Source organism: Juglans microcarpa x Juglans regia, chromosome 5S (genome assembly GCF_004785595.1).
Source record: "Juglans microcarpa x Juglans regia isolate MS1-56 chromosome 5S, Jm3101_v1.0, whole genome shotgun sequence".
In the NCBI taxonomy this organism is placed as follows: domain Eukaryota; kingdom Viridiplantae; phylum Streptophyta; class Magnoliopsida; order Fagales; family Juglandaceae; genus Juglans; species Juglans microcarpa x Juglans regia.
Window position 1 is genome coordinate 30,091,205 of NC_054603.1, and position 25,483 is coordinate 30,116,687.

The 25,483-nt window shown below is 33.3% G+C and overlaps 2 protein-coding genes across 4 annotated transcripts; both read left to right on the top strand.

Moving 5' to 3' along the window:
- The first annotated feature begins 15,631 nt into the window (after positions 1 to 15,631).
- LOC121267956 (auxin transporter-like protein 2) lies at positions 15,632 to 20,596 on the top strand. Of its 3 annotated transcripts, none has more exons than XR_005941095.1 (9): positions 15,632 to 16,437; positions 16,674 to 16,888; positions 16,988 to 17,173; positions 17,325 to 17,437; positions 17,543 to 17,726; positions 17,808 to 17,905; positions 18,999 to 19,206; positions 19,318 to 19,680; positions 19,719 to 20,208. XR_005941095.1 is itself a non-coding variant. In XM_041172053.1 (9 exons), the coding sequence occupies exons 2-9, from the start codon at positions 16,718 to 16,720 to the stop codon at positions 20,442 to 20,444; spliced, it is 1,431 nt and encodes a 476-aa protein (XP_041027987.1). In that variant the 5' UTR covers positions 15,633 to 16,437; positions 16,674 to 16,717; the 3' UTR covers positions 20,445 to 20,596. The 3 variants fall into 3 exon arrangements, 2 of the variants coding, with proteins under 2 accessions (XP_041027987.1, XP_041027988.1); XM_041172053.1 differs by lacking the exon at positions 19,719 to 20,208 and adding an exon at positions 20,232 to 20,596 and having other exon boundaries at positions 15,633 to 16,437; positions 19,318 to 19,575; XM_041172054.1 differs by lacking the exon at positions 19,719 to 20,208 and adding an exon at positions 20,232 to 20,596 and having other exon boundaries at positions 15,633 to 16,287; positions 19,318 to 19,575.
- A 1,852-nt stretch (positions 20,597 to 22,448) lies between these two features.
- LOC121268585 (30S ribosomal protein S31, chloroplastic) lies at positions 22,449 to 23,225 on the top strand. Its single transcript, XM_041172909.1, has 3 exons — positions 22,449 to 22,676; positions 22,767 to 22,831; positions 22,945 to 23,225. Exons 1-3 carry the CDS (start codon positions 22,520 to 22,522, stop codon positions 23,065 to 23,067), a joined length of 345 nt encoding a protein of 114 aa, XP_041028843.1. The 5' UTR covers positions 22,449 to 22,519; the 3' UTR covers positions 23,068 to 23,225.
- The last annotated feature ends 2,258 nt before the right edge of the window (positions 23,226 to 25,483 follow it).

Below are 25,483 nucleotides of genomic sequence, written 5' to 3' on the forward strand. Positions count from 1 at the left end.
TTCTCTATGTACAATTGAAGTCGGTGATCCCTTTTCTGGAGAAGATAATCTTTAGAACTCTCGTCATGGGTTGAAGATGATCCCCCTTCTTGATTCGATTAGATCCTCTTTTGTTGAGGTCTCTTGAGTAGCTGATCAGAAGTTCAGCTTTATATCACTTCATTCTTTACATGTCTAACTTGCTTTTCTCTCGTTTATCCTTCTTCTCGTCAATTCTCTTTTTTTTTTTTAACACCTTGCTTTTCATTTCCCCTTCTTTCATTTTTTCACTTGCCTTCCGATGATGCTCTTTTGATTGGCTAAACCTGACATATCTACGCATGCTATTTTTATCCCCTTCAGATATCATGATGATATGGGAATGCTTAAGCTACTCATTGCTCAATTTTGTGTGTACATTGAGTTTGGGTTTGATAGATATTTTTGAGTTGTTCAGCTCCTGACCCATCTTAGGCTCTTAGCAGAAAGTTGTTCTCTTGCAATGTTGAACAATTGCCTTTGTGACTATATGTGAGTCTCCTTCTATCTATAATTGATCAGCTTTTCAATCTGGATTAATAACTAAAATTTGTGATTTGCTATTTGGATTATCAAAATTTAGATCTTACATGAATATTAAAAATAAAAATAAACTGCTCATCCAAATTTGGGTCCTTATTTTTTCGTCATTTTATTAGACGTTAGAATTGGACAAAAGACATTAGTTGTAGTGGAAAGTGTAAAATCACAAAAATTTAAATTGATGGAAAATGTAGATTTATTATTTGTACCATATTTTTAACAATCGTACTCACATGTGGGCAAGGCTCGATCCCCTTAACGATTCGGCCCAACATGACGTGGAATATTGCTATGTTTGGAACATAAACTCACATTAACCCATCTCAAATCAATCATTGATGAAACCTACTATTTTTTCAACTTTTCATAAAAAAGTGAAACCTATCTCAACACACTTCATACATTTAACAATATCTCAACCTATTTATATTCAAACATTTCTCAATGAGACCCACAAAATACTACTATTCACATATCAATTCAGATTATCTGAGATCATCTTAACATCCAAACGCAACTAATTAAGTGAGGTAAAGCGTAGATTATGCCTAAGCAAAAATTCGAAAATCCGACACCACTCCAACTCTGACAAAATTGAGTCAAAGTATTTTTTATTTTTAAATTTTTCAATCAAAGTCGGAGTCAAAGGTGTTGCAGGATCGATTTCGATCCAACTTCAGCTTTTCCCTCTGAGTCTGATATTGTACATATATTATAAAAAATATGTATTTATATATATATATATAGTTATGTAACTAGAACTTATATAGTTAAATTCAATAATTTACTAGTATGAGCTAATTATTATAAAATAATATATTTATACTATAATTTAAATAGACTAATTAGTTTTGTATATGTAACATCATCGTATTACTACTATACATAATCAATTATATAAATAATTTAGACAATAGTATATAAATAACTAATAAATATAGTATAATAAGTTAATAACACCTAATACTAATTTACTAAAGTATAACATGTAATTAGACATTAGAAATAAGTCTATTGTAGAAATAAGTTATAAATAAATTAGACACTAATATAATATAATAATTTGTAACACTATAGTCTAATAACATGTAATTATACACTAAAAATAATATGTAATACTATAGTATGATAACATCTAATTAGATACAATAGCATAAGTCTAGTATAAAAATAAGTTAGATATTAGTATAGGGGTATATTAGAAGTGAATTATTTTGTTTTAGTTTTTAATTTTTTGGAAAAATTGAAATTCCACAAAAAATTATTTTTTAAAATTGGCTACATGTGAAGTTAAAAAAAAAAAAAAAAAACCCAAAATTAAAATCTCAAATCCGACTCCACTCTGACAAGTCGGAGTTAGATCGGATCTTACACAAGTTAGAGTCAGAGTCAGAGTTCGGATTTAAGAAAATTTGACTCCAACTACGTCGATGCTCACCTCTATTAATGTAGAATCAGAGATCGAACTTAAAACTTTTACTTTGATACTATGTGAAATCATCACCTAAACTCAAAATTCAAAGCAAATGTTTTGAATTCGAATCCTAACTCAACATTATATTTTTATTTAATTAAATATTTTACTTATTAAACTTACTCATAAAGTGAGAGTCTGGCTCATAAGTAAGAGGGCTAGACTAATTAAATACTTTTGATGTTTGGCAAATTAGACATCTAAACAGAAAAAAAAAAAAAAAAAATCCCAAAATCTTTTAAAAGAAGTTCTTATATGACACAGGATTTGCAACAAATAGCAAATTAATCGCTAGTAACATTGCATACTAGAGCTGCAAATTGGATAGAATTGCCTAGCTAGAGAGATTCAGCTTCTAGCATAATACTTTGACTACTAAAATTAAGCCAAACATAGAGCTTGAACCAATTGAGAGCAGGTATCACTTTTCAGTGCTCTGTTGCCCTATTTCCCAATCATGACATTTTCCAGAATATTAAGTACATAAAAAAGTAATTGCAGAAAGGCCGCATCCCTACTGGATGGGACATCAATGCTAGCTGCTAGATCTGGGTAATATATTTTTATTTGTTCTTCAGTCATGATTACTTTAGTAATTAGTGGGGCATCCAGTAAATTACTATAAATAATAGTAAAAAGATGTGTCAAACAAGTTTTAATGATATTTTATTGTATTAACAAACCTTTAACATGGTCCTTTCTTTTTTTGAGGAAGAGTACTACTGATGAGAGAATTTATGTCATAGCTGGGTTCTTCCTATCCCCCACCAATAAAGGAAAAGGAAAAGAAAAAAGAAACAAAAGGGGGAGGCGCAAGAAAGAAGTAGAAGAAGAAGAAGAAGCCTTTCAATTTATTTATTTTTTCTTTACCGACTATTATCCAAACACCATCATTAGACATTTTGTTCTAATACGAACACCTGGGAGAAACTTTTTTCGGGATCTGGAATTGGAATACCCACAAGCTATAACTTTTGGTTCCACTCAGAAACGGTTCTCTCTCTAATCAACTTCTTCTTTGTACCTTGCTAATAAATATGGATCGTATTTTCATGATTTCGAAGCTTATCATCAATATTGCCTCGTTGCTTTTATAATTATTCTTATTTTATTTTATTTAATTATTATAATTTTTTTAAAATTTTTATATAAAATAAAATAAATAATCTATTTTTTTTTTCAAATTTTAAAATAAAAAAATATTAAAAAAATATATTCTAACAATATTTTATTCAATTTTTAATTTTTATCTCAATTCATTTTATCTGTAAAAATAAATGGAACTTAACTAATCTTAGTTGATTGTTGCAGTCTTACAGAACAAGTACAATTGATTGCGAATTAGTTTGTATCTGGATAGTAAGGTAAATTTAGATATTCAGTGAATAGTAATAAAAAAGTAATGAAAAATAATGATAAAATATTAAATAATAGTGAATATTATAGTCTTACAGAATCAGCACTACAGCTTGCGAATTAGGTAATTACATTTAGATAGTGAGGTAATTTCAGATATTCTGTGAATAATAGTAAAAAAAATAATAAAAAAATAATAATAGAATATTGAATAGTAGTAAAAAATATGTGAATAGTATAATATTCCCCGATTACATGGAATAGCTTCACTACACTCTCGCATCTAGAGAGAGAGGTTCTCGAATCTCTTTAGAAAAAAAAAAAACTTCGGAAACCACGTCAAGGGTAGCCTTGGCTCCTCCTCCCTCCCTCCCTCCCTCCCTCCCTCTCCTTCTTCTTTGTCTGGTTTTCTTCATTTCCTCTTGATTTTTTCTTTTTGTTTTGTTTTTCAGTTGGAATAAGGGAGAGAAGTCAAATCCGAGCTTCTCCGGTGACCATCTTCCTACACGCGCCCCACTGAAGGAATCCTCACCCGCCGATCTCACATGTGATCGGATTGGGTGCCAATCGAAGCAATGCGTTGCACCCACGCGCGGGTCAAACAGAGCATGTGGTGCCCACGTGCCACTGCTAATTTTCTTCTATTGATGCCATGCGTCTCAAGGTCCAGGAACTTCGACACCTTCAAGATCGACCAATCAGCTTCCTCATAGGGTGGCGCGTGTCCCTCAAGTACCACCACAGTTTTCAGTTTCCTCTGCTTTTCAATTTTCTATTTGTGTATTTTTGTGTCTGTATTTTGGTGTTTGTTTGTGCTAGATAATAATTGAAATAAGCTATTGGACTTTTGTCCATAGCAGTATTTGGTTCCTCCCTCCTCTGTTTAGGAGGATGGGTGTGTTGTTCACTTTTTCTCTATTGGAGGATGGAGTTTTGATGCGGTTGTTTTTTCTCTGTTTTATACAGAAAATTATACTCTCTTTTTGAGAGTTTCTTGAAGTTTTAGACAATATCCATCGCAAAGTTTTTGTGTACGGAAAAGCTTATAACAGATATTTAGTTTGACTTGTAATTTGAGTCATAAATATAACTTCTTTTATGAAATAAAATGAAATCTATTTCTTATGGAAGAAAAAAAAAAAAAGTAGAGTATTCCCCAAACTAGCTTAATCGTCATGCTGATGCATGCACTTGGGAGGGGCCATGCATGCTGTTATGAGAGATTTGGGACCCTCAATATTCATGACGTGCTAGCCATAGACATTGGGAATTGTCCACTTGAAAACTGTGAGATGATAAACTTATAACGCTGTTCTTAGTAGAGGGTATATATACGTACGTAGGTACTGCAAAACCAAAACTATGCATATTGGAAATAAAGAGAGACAGAAAAGATCAAGAAGGCAGCACAACACCTCCCCTTGCATGTTAAATTTGTGTGTAAGGTTTTGATAATTCTTTTCTGATTGCATAAATTCCATGTGGCTAATCAGTAAAAGAAACAGAAACATATTGGACTAAAATATTAATGTTGGGGGATGTAAGGACTATATAGGTACTGTAATTTGATACAGGGCCCTTGTCTGACAGCATTAAAAGATGAGACATGTATTCTTGTTTATTGTTTAAAGGAAACTCAATAACACCTTGTCGAATGAAGTAAAATTCATTAATATAAGTTCGAACAACTATATAATATATATATATATATATATATATATATATATGTTCTCCTTGATGATCACCAGTTGATCAATTATAGAAGAGATCAAGTGCATTTCACATGCGAAATACCAATCATTTTCACATGTTGAGGAAAACCCTCAATTAATAGAACCTTCATTAATAAGTTATTGCAAAGAAAAAGCCTTTTTTCTTTTTGCTATATATATATAGCTCCTAACAAACATGTATTATGCCGTGCATAAGCCTGCAGGTCATACGTCAAAAGCAAGCAATATTATTGCAGATATTAAGATCATAAGCTCTACATATCCCACTACTGCCTGTTTCGAGAATGAGGAACTCTTAAATTACAAACAAAAGTTTTACGAATATTAATAGTTGTAATATTTGGATGATCATGAAGATCTTACATATATATAGTCTTTTTTAAAATAATAATAATAATAACAACTTTGGCTTATAACTAGTACCGCGTGCATGCATGTCTCATTTATTTTCACAATTCCTCTTAACTCATATCATTACAAGAAAAATAGATATTTGTGACTATTTGTTTGCGACAAAAAGATTATTTGTGACCAAAACAGATTCATTTTAACTGTAAATAGTCATTTTATTGGAATTAACTGGCTACAAATAAACAATTTTCTTGTAGTGCATCATCTAATCATTACAACTTTTTTAAATTTTCACACAAAATATAATAAACAATTCAACTTTTTCAAATTTTAAAACAATAATAATATTAAAAAATAATATTCTAACAATATTTTATTCAACTCTAAACTTTCATCTCAACTCACAGTACAAACCTTACCTAAAACTCAACAATTAAATGTTCCACGTACTATGAAAAACTCTATCACCAACTGCATGCAATCCCAAACAAGCGCTACATTTCACGGGAATCGTTACTTTCATACACAGCTGGCCTCAATCCAAATTCAATCTACTTTTACATATATATGAAGTACGTAGTACTCACGTGAACATGGAAACTTAAAGGGGAAGCAGAGTGATCCATTTAGCTTTGATAGTTCGACTCCTACTCCTGTACGTACGTACGTGACTATATGTATAATGTGTGTGCGCGGGGGGGACCTTAGGGTTTATATATAGTTTGGTACATTAAATATTAGATGGAAGAACCTCATCACGAGTCATGAGGGGGTCCATACTACTATTACTAGCTAGCTAGCAGTACTGGTTCGTCTCTTATCCGAATTCGCTTTATCTGTGTGGTCATTTATCACACATTATTAAAGCGTAATATTCTTCCTAAGCTGTAAAATATAAAGCTTTGGATGATCCTTAACTACCCATTTCCAATCTTCATATATAATATATTCCAAATTACTATCCCCTTTTGTATTTTTCGATTTTCTTTTGGGTGGGTATATAGAAGTACTTTGTTGGTTGTAGTATGAAACCCAATTATTTATGGACTTTACTTCCGCTACAAGAAAACTGCTTATTTGTGACCATTTATTTCCAGTGAAAATTATTATTTCCTATCAAAATGAGTCTGTTTTTATCGCAAATAATCGTTATCTTCGAAAATGATTATTCCTCACTTTTCTTAGTTGTTTCGCTACCAAAATGTTGATCAGAGATTGTCAATATCAGTATAATTTCCCTACACTACCAATTAATGAGTTGCATGCATGCGATCTTCTCTATGAGTAAATAACCCGCAAATTAAGAATGTAACTCATGAGTAATGAGAGGCTTATTGTGGATATTTGGTCAATCAGTGATAGCTCTGATGCTTAAATTGGTTGAGCTGGAAGAGGATGTGAATGCTCTGCAAACAAGAGCATAACTCTTTGGGATAGCTAGGTAATTATATTGGTTGCATTGAATGTGTTCCCTTATAGTTAGGTGTGTATGTATATATATATATATATAAGGGTCTCTACCAATCAACAAAAACTTTAATTTTTGAATCATCTATCCTACAAGAGTATGTTTCACTCTCTCATAAATGCTAATTTACAAACCCTTCAATGATCTGCATTATTTTCATTGTTATACAACTGATAATCAAGAAGTTTTACTTGATTATTTTCAGAGTTATGTGAACGATTTATTGGACAAATCATCTACACCTAAAAAAGGCATTAATTAATTAGTGTGGTTTACAGACTAAAATGAATAATAATATATATAAATCCAAAATTGCACAAGTCTCGCATAAATCTTTTCTAAAAAATGGACTATGTACACCATGTTCAAAAAGTGTAAAAAAAATTCACTTTTTATAACAGCGAATTCACTTTTTTACAAAAGACTTGTTCAAGTTTTGTCCCTAGCTAGCATTACTCATGATAAAATTGATAGTAAATTTAACACCAATATTGCACCGACACGTGACTAGTGGATGCATGCTGCATCCATTGCCCCACTAAAAAGACAATTTGCGTCTTTAGGTTGATTTACTCATGAACCCAACTCAAAACCCTAATCCTTGATCTGATCTGATCTGCATTTCTATATTTTAGAGGGATTCATTTGCTTTATAAATGCGCTTCGTCCAAAAGGAAGGCATGCATGCTTGCTCCTATAAATTAACAAATTAATTAAAGTACTCGATCGTCCACTAAATATTTTTATTATAATTTAATAGCTCCCGTGATTGTTCTGAATAATTTAAAGTTAATGATAAATTGCTCTTTTTGAGAGGAAGAAATTAAATGCCAATTAATTAAGAATTCAAGGAAGGCACCTCATCTTTAATTAACTCGGGTTATACATGAAGATTATATATAGTAAGATTAAAGTGCTAGCGCACTACATATACAAAAAAAATTACATAAATATAAACTAATAATTTTTATAGACGCATATATAAATAATTTGAAAATGAGAGTTCAAGTGACTAATCGAGTTTATCTAATTTGGAGAGATATAGACCCGATAATTGGACTCAAGGCCTCGTTTGGAATATGGATTGAACTGAGATCAACTCAGTTCAGTTTAGCTTTAAGCAGAATCTAACATCTAAATATTCAACTCTCAAATCACTAAACTCATCTCAACTCAAAACCTCTTTACACGTGGAACTTGTAACCTTTTCAACTCAACACTTCTTTACACGCGGGACCCACTACATTTTTCAACTTCTCATAAATATATTTAAATTCATTTTAACATCCAAACACATCTACACTCATCTAAAGTGGGCTCTACAAAACTCACTTCACCGTCTCAACTCACTACTATTCATAAATAACTCAACTCATCTCGACTCAATTCAACATCCAAACGGGTGATATTTTTTATGCGAGACTTTTGGATATATAGTGCATGTGTGAATTCCACAAGAATATTTAGTTTCGTGTCTATTAATTTCTTTATGAACTGGATAAAGCATCATGTCATAGAATGATTATAATGTGGCTCGATGCTTAATTCAAAAAATATAATTATTATTATCTTAATTAATTTGTTAATAAGAAAGATCAAATTTAGTAATTAAACTCTAGATAATAGAATGTCATGAAAAACAATATAATAGTCGGGTGTTTCTGTGACGTCGTAAAGAGGCAGTGGTGGAAAACATTCCGAATTTTGATCCACATGATGCATGAAAAAGGGATGTTAGTGGTGTCCAAATCCATTCCCTAATCATTGCTACTTCTCCCACTAAGCCCCCCATGTACAGTACTTTAATTAAAGATATGAAATTAGAAGCTGCCCAGTTGATGCGCTTAATTAATATATACTACTGTTTTTACATAAATTCAAGGGTTAGGTATGATCATTCATGTACGTAATACTATCTAAACTTTCATGGTTTTATAAAAGTAAGTTCTTCGCCATATTAATATTCGAGTTTCAATAGAATTTACAATTAAATACCTCCATCAATCTTTTATTAATTAAAAGGTTAATAGGAGAATTGCAAGATGATATCAGCAAGGTTAATAGCATTTTTTTTCCTTTTATTTAAGTGCATTAATACAAAAATACGTTTAATTAGTATACAAAGAAAGAGATGTTCCCTTCTATAGCTTCTAGCAAGTAGCTAGCCAAGTCTTTTATACGTAAACCAGTCTTTTTACTATAAGAAAAATGAGAATTTATGACGAATTATTTGCGAGGAGAATGACTATTTGTGACAAAAATAGATTCATCTTGACAAAAAATAATCATTTTATCAAAAAATAACTGACAACAAATAAGTAATTTTCTTGTAATATAAAATTTGTGTCAGCGCAATATATATATATATATATATTTTAACAAGTATACCGCTTTTATTGAAGAATCAAAGAAACTTTTCAGTCATTACAATATTTCTCTCTTTGTAAATCAGTAAGTATATCTATAGGGTCCTCTTCTATCCAAACCTTTTCCTCTATCAACATGAATGCTAATTTTGCTAACTAAGAGCATTAGTATTGGATTCATCATTTCATCTTCAAAATTTGATGAAAAGTACATGTTTTTCATAAATCTAAAACCTTTCTATCCATAACCTCACATTGGATTAGCTATTAGATTCATCAAAATAATAATATAATATTATTTTATTAATGATAATATTTTTAATTTATTTTTTTCATATTTTACAATTACACTAACTATATGTTAATTAATAATTTAATTTGATACTTAAATTATTATTTCCCAACTTAAATATATTGTGGCTCAAAATTGGGAAACAATAATTTAAGTAAATAAAATAATGGTTATAGAGTGTGAATAGTGAGTCTTCAAATTTGAAGATGAAGGAAAATGTATTGTAGCTAAAAGCTTGACATTTGAGTATATGGTAAATCCAATGTCAGGATTTTAAAGTTAAAATTATCAAATTTTGAAGATTAGACTCATTTGATGAGTCCAATGCTAGTGCTCTGAGCTATGTAGTTAGCTTCCCTATGTACAAACCGAACCCCCCAATTGACTCTCCCAGCCATTATGGTATTCACATCCTCAATGACATATACTCCCAAACTTAGCCCACGACTCCTCTTTCCTTCTCATAACCTTCAACACCACCTGCGAGTCCCCCTTCATCACCACATCCGAAAGCCCCAGTTCAGCACACAAGATTGCTGCCCTTCTTAATGCCATAGCTTCAACAACTACTGAGTTTCTGGTGTGATCCATACATGCAAACAGACAAACTAAAATCTCTCCCTCATGGTCTCTGATTACCACTCCCACCCCAACCTTCTTAAGTTGATCATTCACTACAACATCCCAGTTTACTTTGACAAACCCTTCATCTGGTTTTTCCCATTTTATAGTGTTTCTATCCACATTTCTTTCCATCTGCAACTACTGCTGGCTAGTCTGAGCTGCTATAAATTCATCAAGCCACTCCTTTGCTCCTCTTATCACATTTTTGGGTTCTTCAAACATCCCTTTAAACACCCATGTATTTCTCCTAAGCCAAATTATTCGCATAATACATGCAACCACTTTTACTTCTTTACTATCAAGCTTGGCATTTAGTTTCTCCCATAGTTGCTGGAAATCTATCACAGAAATACTCCACTTTTACACTAGACTGTCACTCTCAACCCATATATCTGAGGTAGCTAGGCAACTCCATAGAGCATGCACTATGGTTTCATCTTCTAACATACATATTGGGCATAAACTTGAGTCTGTCACCCTTCTTTTCATCAGATTCTATTTCGTAGATAGGATTCCATGTCAGGCCTTCCATAAGAAAATGTTTAACCACCCCTTGCATTCTTAAGCCCCATATCCACTTCCATCCCCCACTGAATTATCACCACTTGATGTTTTCCCAGCCTCACGCAATAGCCTTCTATGCTCACGTTGATAGGCACTCTTAACTGAGAACCTACCATCATTTGTTGCCCCTAAATTTGCTTGTCTCTAACACCCCATCTGCATCTAGGTATACTCAGGATAAGGTCCCTCTTCTCCACAGAAAACAACTCATCCATCAACCTTGTATTCCACAACCCATAATCAACATTAATAAGTTGTTTTACCTTCGAATCTCTTGGCAGTATTATAGCAGTAGACTGGATTCTAGGGGACGTGTAAGTGCAATATTGATAGTCCATCGTTTTGTAAAGGGGCACATGAGGATAGAAACCACCATTGCTCTAAAAAGCGTAGGAACCACATGCGGTTAATTTTAAGAGAGAAAAGTAACAAAATGTGATATAAGGTTTGTGTAGTCAAGAAATTCAATCCATGTAATACTAAAATTTGAAGGATCCATATTGTTGGTATAATTTTTCAGAGTCGCCGGATCTCAACAATACAGTCTATCGACCAACGATGATGCCTTGAGTGTCGATATGATTTATAATTTTTGTACCATAATACTGTAAATATAATTTACCTAAATACTTTTTGCAAAGAATTAATTTGAGAGAGTTTCCGATGTATTGTTTTTTGGTGTCTACCATCAACCAAAAGGAAAGATTCATTCCATAAGGAACCTATAAGAGCAATGAAGTGGCTCGTAGGTCACTTCAAATCCGAGTGTAATGCCTAGGGTTGAAAAAAAAATGGGTAAACCGGTCCAAATCGGACCTGACCGGTTCATATATATATTATTTTTATTATATATAAATAATTTGTTATGTGATTTATTTATATTATATATATTATACTCTGAGTTTCTAATTAAAATAACATGAAATTTGAAAATCTTAAAATTCATGTATAATGATCTAATAACATAAAATATTTTAATTTTAATTTTATGTAACCATTATATTATCACTAACATATATGATAATATGATTCTTATAAATAATGTATGTATACTATAATAGTTTTACTATAATTCTTATTTTTGTTGCATATCATTTTTATATTTAGACAATTGTTTATTTAATTTATCAGTTTGTATTTCCAAGCTCAACTTCTTAAGCGTCTGACCTAGCTCGTTCATTAGGAAAATAGGTAAAATCAAACCGAACTAGATAGGAATCGGTAAAATCAGAAGTACTGATTTCGGGAGTAAATCGGTCTAGTATCAGTTCTTCAATTCTCAAGACCGGTATATACCAGTTCGGTTTTAAAATACGTCCAAAACTGCACCTAACCGGACTGATTACATACTTAATAAAGCTTGGGCATAATACTAGGCGTTGATGCCTGTTGAAGCCTGAAGGGTTGCCCACTTTGGGCGCCCCTCTATTGAGTACATTGCCTAAATTATTTAGCAAATGAATTTTATAATATAGACTAATGGCCCAAGTGAATGGAGTCTTGTGTCAACAAGTAATGGTTAAAATGTATGCGTACTTCATATTGCCCATTTCAGTTTCATTATCGCTTCTACTATTAGATATTACCAGAATATTTTACTATTATTCACAAATTATTTACTATTATTCATAAATCATCTTAGATGCTCTTAATATCCAAATGAGACCTAAAAGTGAGAGAAATGTCTTTGTAGGTTGGAGCCACAAGATGAAGTTAGCGCATAAGAACCGAGCACACTTGCTGTGCGCAATGCATGGACCCTAGCTCATGCCTGACAAAAAGGCGGTTAAAGACCCAATCATTGATTCATAAGTCTTAGACCGTTAGATACTATTAGATGGCATCCAAAAGAGAAGGATGAGCTTAACCTAGTTCGGTTAACAGATTCTCCTAAGACTTTGATAATTAGATGGTGGTCACATGATCACATGATCAGAATGGTAGGCTTTAGTTACGAGATTAACTGATGCAAAAGAGTTATAAATAAAGGAAAAATAAATTTAGATATTTGAAGTCCTAGTGTGTGCACAATTAGAACTACATGAATTTCTTTTTTTTAATTATGAAACGTATGAAGCAATTAATTTCCATATTTTAGAACTGTATCTGATCTTACTCTTTAGGTATATTGCACTCTACACGACATATATGGTCTTGATAGAGAATGAGAGTAACAATTAGAGCATAAATATGCGGCACTGTGAACAGCATGCATTACACTATCAAATAATTAATTCTCGGATAAGAGGGAGAGTGTTGATGGAATGTTAGAGGAAATAAAATTGAAAATGAAAATGAAAGGAATGAAGGGGAAATTGGCCGAGATTTGAATCTTAATGTATTTAGGGTTTCTCAAAAGCATATACGTAATTATGGTCCACGGAAATGGATAGGGAGAAACAGGTTCCAAGGCACAAATTAGAAGGGGTTTGGGGTAGAGATAGATATGAAATTTTTAAAATTTACCCCAATATTTTTCTTCTCAAACCTCGTTAAAATAAGAAATAATTTTTAATTTTTAATTTTTTCATCTAATTATTACTTAGACCTCATTTAGTTATACATATGAGATAAATGAGAAGAAAGTTGAAAGTTGAAAAAAATGTTGTTAGAATAGAAATTTTTAATATAATTTTTGTTTTAAGATTTGAAAAAGTTGAATTGTTTATTGTATTTTGTATAGAAGTTTAAAAAATTTATAATGATAAAATGAAATGATTTGTGAAAAAAAATGAGACCTTAATCAATATACAAATATAAAAAGCAATATAACTTTTACAAATTTCAAAATAAAATATAAAAATCAATACAAATTTTACAAATTTTAAAATAGAAATAATATTAAACAAATTTATTCAAACAATTTCTTAACTTTATAATATTTTTTTAAACTTTTTATCTATTTTTTCCCTTAATCCTATAAAATATCTTAACTCCAACTATTTTACTACTATTAACAGAATTATGAATAGCTTGTCCAAAATAGTACGAACCCCACAATATTAATCTCAAGGAACCCAAAGAAATAGTAATTTTTTTAATATTAAAGCATTCACAATTGCTCATGTAAAATATATTTTTTTTGTAAAATATAAAGAAAGTTGATCAAAAGACCCTTCTAATGGATTTTGTATTTTGATCTTTATTTTACATTTTGTTACAGTAATCCTCTAGATGTAGAGAGTACTGTTCACAACTCTAAAACATTTTTAATTATTTTCTCTCACCTTTGCAAATTCATTGATAGTTAAAAGAAATATTTGAAATGAATAAAATAAATATTAAAAAAAGAATATTTAAATAGTATAGAGAAAAAATAGATAATTTGATGTATAAGCTGTTGTAAAAATCAATATGTAAAATAGAAAAAAATGAGTTTTGATAATGTATTTTGAATGATAAAATAAAGAAACTATTGGGAATGTTCTTTGGTTATTCATATTCAGAAAGAAAAGTCTAAATTAAAGAGTAAAGTATGATTTATTTGCTTGAAGCGAAATAATTTATACCGTCCTAAAATACATAAGCCCGGTATATTCTCATTAAAAAAAATAGAAGAAATATGCAAATAATAATAATAATAATAATAATGATAAATTTTATTTTTTTTCCTGCATAGAACTTTTATACCTTATAATTCTATATAACATTACTGTTATTTTAAGTTTAGAATCCTTTAAGGTAAAACAGTAGAAGTAAAAAATAGAATTTTTATTAGGACCAAGTGTGAGTATATATAGGATATGTTTGAATTTTCATATATTGTATTCTCTCGAAACCTCTCGAACCGGTCTCCCTCTAAATCCTCGTTACAGTTCTGTCTCGAGGGGGTGGGAGCTTTAACTCCTTCCCCCTCCCTCCCTCCCTCTCTCCCCTCATCCCCTCTGTATAGTGTTTCATTTTTGTATTTGTTGTATTTTGTAGGCTAAATAAGGGAGAATCGCGGATCTGGAATGTCCGGCGATTATAGATAAGCACGCACCTCTCCATAACGTTTCCCAGTCGTTGATCTTCAAGCTTACCTAAGACGGTGCCAAACTGAGCGGCGAGTTGCTCACACGCGCGGCTCAAAGTCAGCGGATGCGTTTGGTGAGTAGCTTTCTCGTGCCGCCAGGAGGCCTCTGCCCTCGCGACGCGCGGCTCCAGTGGGGCCTGTGAGTTCGGAACCTCCAAGATCAGTTGACAGTTTTCTTCCAGGGTGGCGCGTGTCGCGCCACCGCAGCCACTTGGAGCATTGTCCTTTTCTTTTAGTAGTTTTTCTTTGTAATTTATTTCGTGTCCTGTTTGTCTTTTAAAAAAAAAAAATTGTCCCTTCGGACCTTGGTCCGAACGGTATGATGTCCCCTCTCTGCTTTGGCAGTGTATAGGGTTGGTGTACCCTACTCCGCTTAGTCAGGATATGGGTTTTGTCACCTGGTTACTATTTTTTTGTCGGGGATAGAGATGTGCACGACAGATCCCTTAGATTTAGGTCTTTAGAGATCTGTCGTCTGAACTAGACCATATCAACCACGGTAGTATGCTGGGGAGCTATTATCTTTTGTAATTGACTTTTTTAAGTCATATTTATATGTCCTCTTTTATAAATAAAATGTGATCTTTTTATAAAAAAAAAAAAAAAAAAAAGATATGTTTAAATTTCAATTCATCTCAAATTAATTATTAATAAAATTTATTAATTTTTTATAAAAAAATTAAACTCATCTTATCCTATCTTCATGCATAGTTTAAACCCATCTTAAGGAATCTATAAAACACTATTTAGTAATAGATAACTTCAACGTCGACAGCAACATCAAACGTTGAACGGGTTTCTGGAGGCTATAAAAAGGATGTCCGTGGCATTATTGGGTCCTCGCTGATGAGAACAACGTCTCACTCACTTTGCTCTACTCTACTCAACTGCTTTCTCACCAAACGGAGACTAGCACACTCGAATCGGAATTTGGAATTCAGGGAATTCGTCTCTCTAACCTTTTCCTTTTTCTCTTTTTAAGGGAGGGGGAGAGAGAGAATTACAGAGGGGAAGGAAAGGCAAACAATTTATTGTATTTTTGGTATTCTCTGTAAACGTTTTGGTATTGTTTATATATATAGAGAGAGAGATGGGTTTGAACTTTGAATAGAATAAAAAAGGGTCTCTTTCTTCATCATCCGCAAACACCTTCGAAACAGCTGCAGAGATTTTTTCTGCTTTTGAGGTCTCGCCGTCTTTGGGGGTTCCGCACTGCCATTTCTCTGTACAATTTGGTGGCGCATTGAAAGCGGAGCTTTTACTGAGCTGACTCAGCTGAGTTTGGTTCTAAATTTCTAATTAAAGGAACGCGGAGAGACCCAGATTTTGCCCCCATTATTTCGACGCATTTAAGGCTCTCTCTCCCGCTGCGAAATCTTGGGATGAAGAATTCTTATTGCCCTTCCTTCAACCGTACCACCAACCTCCACTCGTTCTTCCTCTGAAGCCGCTAATTTTGTCATTCTGAAAACAAGGCCAAAAGGTGATAATACTGCCATTTTGTGTGGAACACAGATCTGTGGTTACTTAATCCTCTAGCGAAAGAGACCTCTCGAGGAAGGAAGTTGAAAGTGCTACTGAGTTTGCGTTTCCTTTTTGGTTTTCTCTCTGCAGTCTTGTTCGTGAGAAACATGTTACGACTCTGCTCCTTTGCTAATTTTCAAGTTTCGTTCGCTTTATTTCTTTTCTTTCTTTTTTTTTTCCCTTCATCTGTTTTGGACTGTGTGGAAGATAATGTTTTTTTCCTTGTTTTAAGTGCGGAAGGAGTTTTTCTGATAGTTTGGATCTGGGGTCTTATTGGCTTTCATTTTCGGGGGCTGCGTTAGATTGTAGATATTTGTCTCATTTACTGTCTTTTATATGTTTCAGATCTACCGGGATTTCGACGTTGCCTTCGGAGAAAAACGGAGACAATGTTGCCTCAGAGGCAAGCAGAGGAAGCCATAGTCCCCAACATTAGTGAGACAGAGCAGGAGGGAAAAGATGAAGAGGTTGCGGAAGAGCATTCTTTGTTTAGCGTCAAGAGCATGCTCTGGCATGGTGGCTCCGTCTGGGACGCCTGGTTCAGTTGCGCATCCAACCAAGTAAACGCATCAGCAAAAACAATTACGAAAAACTATAGAGAGCACTGATTTTTAACATTCTGATACTTGTTTTAAACGGATAACTAAATTTGTGTGCAGGTTGCTCAAGTCCTCTTAACGCTACCTTACTCGTTCTCTCAACTGGGTATGCTATCGGGGATCCTGCTTCAGTTATTCTATGGAATCATGGGAAGCTGGACGGCTTATCTGATTAGCGTACTCTATATAGAGTACAGAAGCCGGAAGGAGAAAGAAAATGTCAGCTTCAAGAACCATGTGATACAGGTTGGTTTTGCTTCTCTGAAGCATCAGCACCACTTATTCCTAATCAACTAAAAACAGCTAGCTAGGGGAAGAAATAAAAATTCAGATTACTGTAGCCAAACCCTTTAGTCCAACTATATACTTAAAAAAAGCTCACTGCTTTCGATTGCAGTGGTTTGAAGTGCTTGATGGCCTACTGGGTCCTTACTGGAAAGCAGTGGGGCTTGCTTTCAACTGCACTTTCCTTGTATTCGGCTCTGTGATACAGCTTATAGCCTGTGCAAGGTAAGATCTTTAGTCAAAATTTTCTCTCGCTCTTTCGGTTAGAATCTGATCTGGGTTTTGTTGGATATAAACTAATTAATATTTGTTTTTTCCTGATGAGCACAGTAACATATACTACATCAACGATAATTTGGACAAACGGACTTGGACCTATATTTTTGGTGCTTGTTGTGCTACTACAGTGTTCATACCTTCATTTCATAACTACCGGATTTGGTCTTTTCTCGGTCTTGGAATGACCACCTATACAGCTTGGTACTTGACCATAGCTGCTTTTGTTCATGGGCAGGTAAATATATAAGACCGAGGTACCCTTATGTCTCATCCCTTTCGACTGTCTTTCAGTAACATAAATCTGAGGTTATTGCAGGTAGCGAATGTGGAACATTCCGCTCCAAAAAAACTAGTGCTATACTTCACCGGAGCCACCAACATACTCTACACGTTCGGAGGCCATGCTGTCACTGTGTAAGCCAATATTTTTCCCGTCATATCATCCTCTTTACTCTTCTTTTACTTGTGTTTCTACACGGCTTCTGTCTGCAGCTTTTGCCGGCCATCTCGGTGTTGGCGAGAGCGAGACATATTTATATATTACAAAAATCATGCAATCTACTTTTGTTTGCCCGGAAACATTACCCCTCGCTCCTTTTCTCTAGGCAAAATGCGCTGTAAAATGTCTTACTTTCTAGTTTAATCAAATGCATTTTAGTTTTTAACAAAAAGTAAACTATATTCCTAAGTTAGGTCGGGATTGGATAGTAAGTTGAAATGAGTTAAAAGTTAAATAAAATATTGTTAGAATATTATTATTGTTTTAGAATTTGAAAAAATTAATTTGTTTCTTATATTTTATGTGATAATTTGAAAAAATTATAATGAATAGATGAGATGAATTTGAGATCTTTTTGTAGCCATACAAGGTTTAGTCTCTTTGTCTTTAGAGCATTAGCATTACCCACATCAAAGTTATATCTCCAAAATAGCTAATAGTACATGTTTTTCATAAATCCAAAACCATTCAAGCCATGACCCTACATTAGATTAGTCAAAATAATAATATTATTTTAAAAAAATTTCCTACACTAACCATAAGTTAATAATTGCTAGATATTACTTAAACTATTGTATAACAAACACCTTTTAGAATAATCGCGAGAAATATTAAAGCAGTTGGGTCTGATATTTTAGAATAAAATCTTACTTTTAAAGATGAATAATACATATTCAAGTATGAAGAAACACTTAGAAATACTGTAGTTCATAGTTGAAGCCACTAGAATTTGACTATTTCAATGTAGATAATTTCATCTCTATTTTTACAAATTTTTAAAATGAACTAACATTTGACTAAGTCAATGCTAGTGCTCTTATCCGTAAAATAACTGCCGTGTCATTGTATAACAAATATTTCAAATGTAGCAATTAGAGTCTTAACAAGTGTTCCCAAGTTTTCACATGAGCATTTAATAGCTGTTTTGGCGATTAACGTTGATGATTATTGCTAAGCCATCCTAGATTTACGAGAGCCAAAACTGATTGAGGAAAATAAATGTTTCAGGGAAATCATGCACGCTATGTGGAAGCCCCAGAAATTCAAGTACATATACCTGATAGCAACCTTATATGTTTTCACACTAACCATTCCCTCAGCGTCTGCGGTTTATTGGGCTTTTGGAGATCAGCTCCTCAATCATTCCAATGCCTTCTCTCTCCTACCCAAATCTGGCTTCCGTGATGCCGCTGTTATCTTGATGCTTATCCATCAGGTTCTATTACATAACCATACGACTTAGTAAAATATATATTGAGATTGACCAGAATCTGACATTCTCCAATATTTTTTGTGTTTTTTTTTTTTTTTAATGAAACGGGTGCAGTTTATAACATTTGGATTCGCATGTACGCCGCTGTACTTTGTGTGGGAGAAGGTGATAGGGATGCACGATACAAAAAGCGTATGTTTAAGGGCACTAGCAAGGCTACCAGTGGTTATACCCATATGGTTCTTGGCAATAATATTCCCATTCTTTGGACCTATTAACTCTGCTGTTGGGGCTCTTTTGGTTAGCTTCACCGTCTACATTATTCCTGCTTTAGCCCATATGCTCACCTACAGAAAAGCCTCTGCTCGACAGGTATAAATAAAACATCTTTTTACCATATCTTTGATTTCTTTAGACTTTCACTCACTTTTTACACCTTCTCCACTAGGCCACACTCTTATCTGAAAATGGCTTTAAATATTATATATAGTCTCTGTATCTGGGATGATGATAAAATTGACATCATTTCATAGAGTTGGATATGACACAAACATGTTCTCATGAACACAAATTGTCATCTCTGATGAGCACCCTATTTGATGGGCATTCCCACATTCCATGGTTGCAAGAGTGTGCAGCCTGTGTACAAAAGCATTTATTGCTCTGATTTGGATATATTACTAGAAAGACATGAAATAGGTGGCATGTCGCTTTCGTTTTAGTTATAAGCTGTAGTCGGAGTATTGTACTATATATATATATATATATATATATATTATATCTAAAGATGAGCTGGCTGACTTGACTAACTTGTTTTCAATAATTCAGTTTGGACCATAGCCTCCATAATCAATCTGTCAAAGAAAGTCATGACCAACCTCTTAAATTAGTTTGATGGTAGAATAATCTCATCTGGCGTCTTCTTTTTCTGTCAAGATCTATCTGTCTTTGAGGAAAGTCCAGTGGGGTATTTGAATATTGTGATTGAAGTTGAGATTATCTTTGTTGATATTTCACTGTTTGTGCAGAATGCTGCAGAGAAGCCTCCCTTATTTTTACCAAGCTGGACTGGAATGTATGTGCTCAATACATTTGTGGTGGTGTGGGTTCTGGTGATTGGTTTTGGGTTTGGTGGATGGGCCAGTGTGACCAACTTTGTCAGGCAAGTTGACACTTTTGGCCTCTTTGCCAAATGCTATCAGTGCAAGCCTCCACCACCGGCACCAGCCTCTCACCACTGAGCTCTCTCTCTCTCTCTCTCTCCCTCTCCTTTTTTTGTATCATACAAGGGGAAGTAGTAATATTTCCCCTACATGTGGTGATGTGTGCTGGATTTTCCTTTTATATATATATATATATATATATATATATATTCTTAAATTAGTTTGTAAAAGTGTATGTTTGTGATGATGATCCTCTTGCTATCGCTATCAAAGCATAGGTTAATTAATCATATTATATATATACATATATATATGTTTAGGTGTTTTTTTTGTTTGTTTCTTTTGCTTCTTATCTCTTTGTTGCCCTTTTTAACTGTTGGGATATATTATAAAATGGTATTCTTGTCTTCTCAGTTGTAGCATTCCCTTTTTAACTGTTGGGATATATTATAAAATGCCTATCTATATATTTCCCATCTTACAAATATCGCAATGGTATGGGCCAGTTCAGTCTTTTTTTTTGACGGCTGAAGACGGCTAAGGTATCCCAATAAAAACTTCGGTATAATTACAACGGTCAATAAAAAAAAAAAAAACAAAAATTAAGAAATTGCGGTATAATTACTTCTGTCAATTAGAAAAAAAAAATTAAAAATTTGAGACAGTTAGGCACAATTTTTTTAAATTTTTATATAAAATATAATAAATAATTCAATATTTTTAAGTCTCAAAAATAATAATATTAATTTTCATTGATTGATGTGTTGAGAAGGGCTGGAAATGTACTTATTTGAATAGCCGTTTTCAGAGTTTGACCGTGGCTTCCTTTGTTTCTCATGGGCCAATCTAATCTTCAACTTTATCAAGGGATTATTTTTTTGAGCAGAAATAAAAATGTTTTAAGTATTTAAAAAGATTAGAGAAATTTTTTCGTAATACTAAGCATTTTTCTTGAATCTTTGTAACATATTCGTCATATGTAAATAAATTATCTAAATATATTTACAAAAAAACTCAAAATTTGTTTACTAAAAGAGTAATCTAATATATAGTCGTAAAGTGTGTAAATATCGCGTAATCGCTTTGAAAAATATTAGGGTCTACAATTAAAAAAATTAATTTTTTTCATTTGAATCATTTACTCATTTTTTTTTTCAAAACGATTATTTGGAGTTTGCGCACTCTGTAAATATTATTTTTCCACTTCTAAACCCAGACACTGCAAGTTGTAATAATGTTCTTAGGACACTGTTATTATGTCATTCAGTGTGTACGTTGCTTGACGTGCCCTATATTGTATTTGTATTTTTTTATTTCAAATATTTTTTAAAATATTAGTAAAAAGATATATAAATTCATTGATAATTACTAATAAATAAAAATAAAAATCCACGAGCAGTCAGTTATAATTTTCCATGTTCTTGTGGACTCCTCGGGTTCCATTTTATTGGGCTTCTCTAAAGTTTCGGGGCGTTGGGAACAATGCTTTTTTCTCTTCCCCTTTGCTGACTAATTTTGAAAATATTTACAAATAGTAATAAAAAAATAATAATTATAGAATATTGAATAATAGTAAAAAATAATAAATAATAGTAAAAAATAAGTAAAAAATAATAAGAAATAGTAGTGATCAAGTACTCTCATTATCTAAACATAACTGTCTCGTTTGTTTTCACAATTCCTCTCAACTCATCTAATTATTACAATTTTCTTAAATTTTCATAAAATAAAATAAATAATTTAACTTTCAAATCTTAAAAAAAAATAATATTAAAAAAATATATTTTAATAATATTTTATTTAATTTTTAACTTTAATCTCAATTCATCTAAAAAAACAAACGAGACTTTAATAAATAGTATTCTTTTAGGGCCATGTAAATGATTGATAGATAAGTAAAAATTGTTCTAAATATTAAAAAAATATAAAGATAAATAACATTTTTTTCTAAGCGCAACAAGGACAAGGACTGGATCTAGATCTACTGGATAAATGGATAGAAGTAAAATTCATCAGCTAGGCCCATGTGTATTGGGCCATGACGAGCACAAGCCCAGTGCAAGACAATACTTCATTTTACAGCAGTCTCAAGAGCTAAGCGCCCACAGAACCAACCTTATCCCCCCCCTTCTCTCTCTCTCTGGTGCTCAGCCATGGCGTCTCTCGTACTCGGAGCTGCTCCTACCTTTACCCATTCACTTATTCTCTCGTCTCGAACTTCTTTCTCAAAATCCGAAACCCTAGGCGTACCGCTCTTCTCCTCTTCGGCTTCTTCTCTCTCAATTTCGGCTGCTCCTCCTGGCTTTTCAGGTAACCAATTATCAATCTCTCTCTCTCTCTCTCTCTCTCTCTCTCTCTCTCTCTCTCTCTCTCTCTAATGTTTTCTTTCTACCCGTTTAGTTTACTGCGGAAGAGGCGATAAGAAAACGGCCAGAGGAAAACGTTTCAATCACTCCTTTGGCAATGTATGCTTCTTTACTAATCATTGTTTAATCATACTATTCTGCTTTGAATTTTGTAGCTTTTAAAAAAACTTGATTTCAATTTTTTTTTTTCTTTTTGTTGAAACTGTAATCAGGCGAGGCCACATGGCAAGAATAAAGGGAGAGGACCACCAAGGGTACCGGTTCCTCCGTCTCCACCCAAGAAAGATCGGTTCGAGAACGATGAAATTGTCAAGATTGAAATCGATGAGTTCTAGCAATGGCTGATAATGTTACTTTACTCCTATGTTTAAGTTGTTTCTGAACCTCGAAATTTTCTGAAATTATTCTTCCTATTGTCACTGTTTATTGTATGATTCACAAATTCGCTTTTTTCATCTCCAAACTGCTACTAATCTATGGATTTTTTCTAGAACATGCTGGGATTAGGATACTACTTGTCCAATAATGTTACATTAGTCTTTCACTCTTGGCATTTTATTTCCATTTAACATGCTGGCTATTCTGTGATGCAACTTGCTGGTGTTTGATGTTAACTGGGAAGCAAGGAGATAACCAACTTGAATCTTGTGCAATGATGATCTTCTAAATCATACCTTCTTTGGGGGTTTACCCATATCAGAGGGCAGAGACTAGTTGTAGCCATTGAAGTTTGTAATGTATTGTTGTTGGGTCTAGAACTGTCAATCAGTGTCATGGCTACAAACAAGTTTTGTTGGTTTTGGTGTGGAGTGCATGTCAGCAGCTTTGTGAATGTGTCCCTCCGGCGGGGGTTTTTGTGTTTTGGTAGATTCATCCGCACATTTAGCATATAATTTTGCTTTGTTGGTTGGTCGCTTGCTTCTGATAATTGAGAGTCAATCCTATCTTTGCTACTTTTTCCCCAACCTGGACTGGAACACTTGGTCTGTATTTATACTAACCCCATCCGTACAGAGGTATTAGAAAATTCTAATAATACTCGGTACGTTACGCTCTCCTCACTCTACTCTGCTTCACTTCCGACATCAGCTTGCTTTCTCCGTATACGTGTTTCACTTGATATGAGCCACATACTACAACAGATTTGATGAGGCTCTTATATCTTAAGAAAGAGTTTCCCCAAGTGTTTAGCCTGATATATTAGTGAGAGGTGACGATTCTCAGTTACAATGCATGTAAGAATCGTTGAACTTTCTCAAGTTGTCAGTTATAGAACGAATTCAGAAACGAATATTTTGGTATTAAGATTACTTGTTCTGAAACAAAGAAGTCGCAATTCTTCTAGAACAGAAATAGGAAAATTGCGGTTAAACAAAGACTTTGAAACCTCAGAACTTGAAAGAACTCATCCAGAAAAGAAAATAAGAAGAGCAAGATTGTTATTTTCAGCGTACAATCAAGGATAGTCGCCTTGAAAATTTTGAAGGGGAATAGGAACTGTGGAAGGAACCAATTTAAGGGGAAATGTCTTTTTTTGTTCTTTTTTAAAGAGATTTTTTTTGGGTTGAGGGAAGAAACGATGCATTTCAAGAACAAGGTGCGTCGGTGGTCACATTTTCTTTTTCTTTGTTAGCTTCTTTTTCTTTGGGTCACAGTTGTAGATTTTGTGATCTCGATTTTGATGATTTTATTATTTCTTAGCCTCTTTCTAAATAGGTGTGACTTTACGTGTATCATCTGTGTACTTGAGTTATACTTATTCATATTAATATAATTTTTTATTTATATATAAAAAAAAGTACTAGGTCGTCACAATCTTTAGATTTTAAACCATAAGTGTGCGAGATGACGTTAAATAGCAAAGCTCTAATAATGTCATGGATTATGCGGCCACAAAAGTCTAGGAAGTTCTTGGCTACGGAGGTTTTATGGAAAAATGCTGAGTACAAGTGCCTCATGTAAGCGGTGCGTAAACGCCGGCTGATGTGGAAAAATGCAAACGCACCATTTCAAAAAATTGGAGTGCACAGTATTGAGACTTTCCTCAGTTTTCCTCCTCAATTCCCTCATGCTCTCTGCATTTCCGTTTACACACTTTCCACGCACGAGCCTCCTCAATACCATCTAAACTCAGGAAACTTTATTGCATATTGACTCTCAGGCTATTCTCTGCTCAGCCTCTCCTTCATTTTTTTTGCTTCTTTAGATCTATAGTTCTTCATGCTTAATTAGCAGTCACAAAGATCACTCATAAAGGTATATTTATTTGTCACTCATAAGATGGAACTGAGAAATCAAATAACTGGGAGACTTCATACTATTTTAGAAGAAGAAGAGTCAGAGTCTGCAACCAAGGTTGAAGGTCTAAAGCCTCTGAAGATTGATAAAAATTCAAGTTCAAAGATCGAATGGAAGAGATCCAAAAGGTTTACAAGAGCTACTCAGACAAAATCTGAAAACTGGGTTTGAGAGAAATAGTCGAAATGGGTTTGGGAGAAATCTGTTAATCATGAAATCAAGTGTTTTTCTTCATTGCTAGATGAACTCTAATAAATGGGTTTGTTTTTCTTGGGGAAGAAATGCTTTTCAGAAGAAGGCCGATTTATGGTTTCTGTAAGAAATAGGTTTGGGTTCTCTTCTAATAAATGATTATATTTATGGATTCGAATGAGAAGTTAAAGGAGGTGGAAAAGTGCTTAGATCTTCAACTATGGCATGCCTGCGCCGTTGGAATGGTGCAAATGCCCTCGG

Excerpts from the sequence above, each read along its gene's own strand:
- LOC121267956 (XM_041172053.1), top strand. The coding sequence starts at position 16,718 with ATGTTGCCTCAGAGGCAAGCAGAGGAAGCCATAGTCCCCAACATTAGT. Across the intron at positions 16,889-16,987 it reads TCAGTTGCGCATCCAACCAA|GTTGCTCAAGTCCTCTTAAC; the intron begins GTAAACGCATCA and ends ATTTGTGTGCAG. Across the intron at positions 17,906-18,998 it reads GGAGGCCATGCTGTCACTGT|GGAAATCATGCACGCTATGT; the intron begins GTAAGCCAATAT and ends TAAATGTTTCAG.
- LOC121268585 (XM_041172909.1), top strand. The coding sequence starts at position 22,520 with ATGGCGTCTCTCGTACTCGGAGCTGCTCCTACCTTTACCCATTCACTT. Across the intron at positions 22,677-22,766 it reads TGCTCCTCCTGGCTTTTCAG|TTTACTGCGGAAGAGGCGAT; the intron begins GTAACCAATTAT and ends CTACCCGTTTAG. Across the intron at positions 22,832-22,944 it reads TCAATCACTCCTTTGGCAAT|GCGAGGCCACATGGCAAGAA; the intron begins GTATGCTTCTTT and ends AACTGTAATCAG.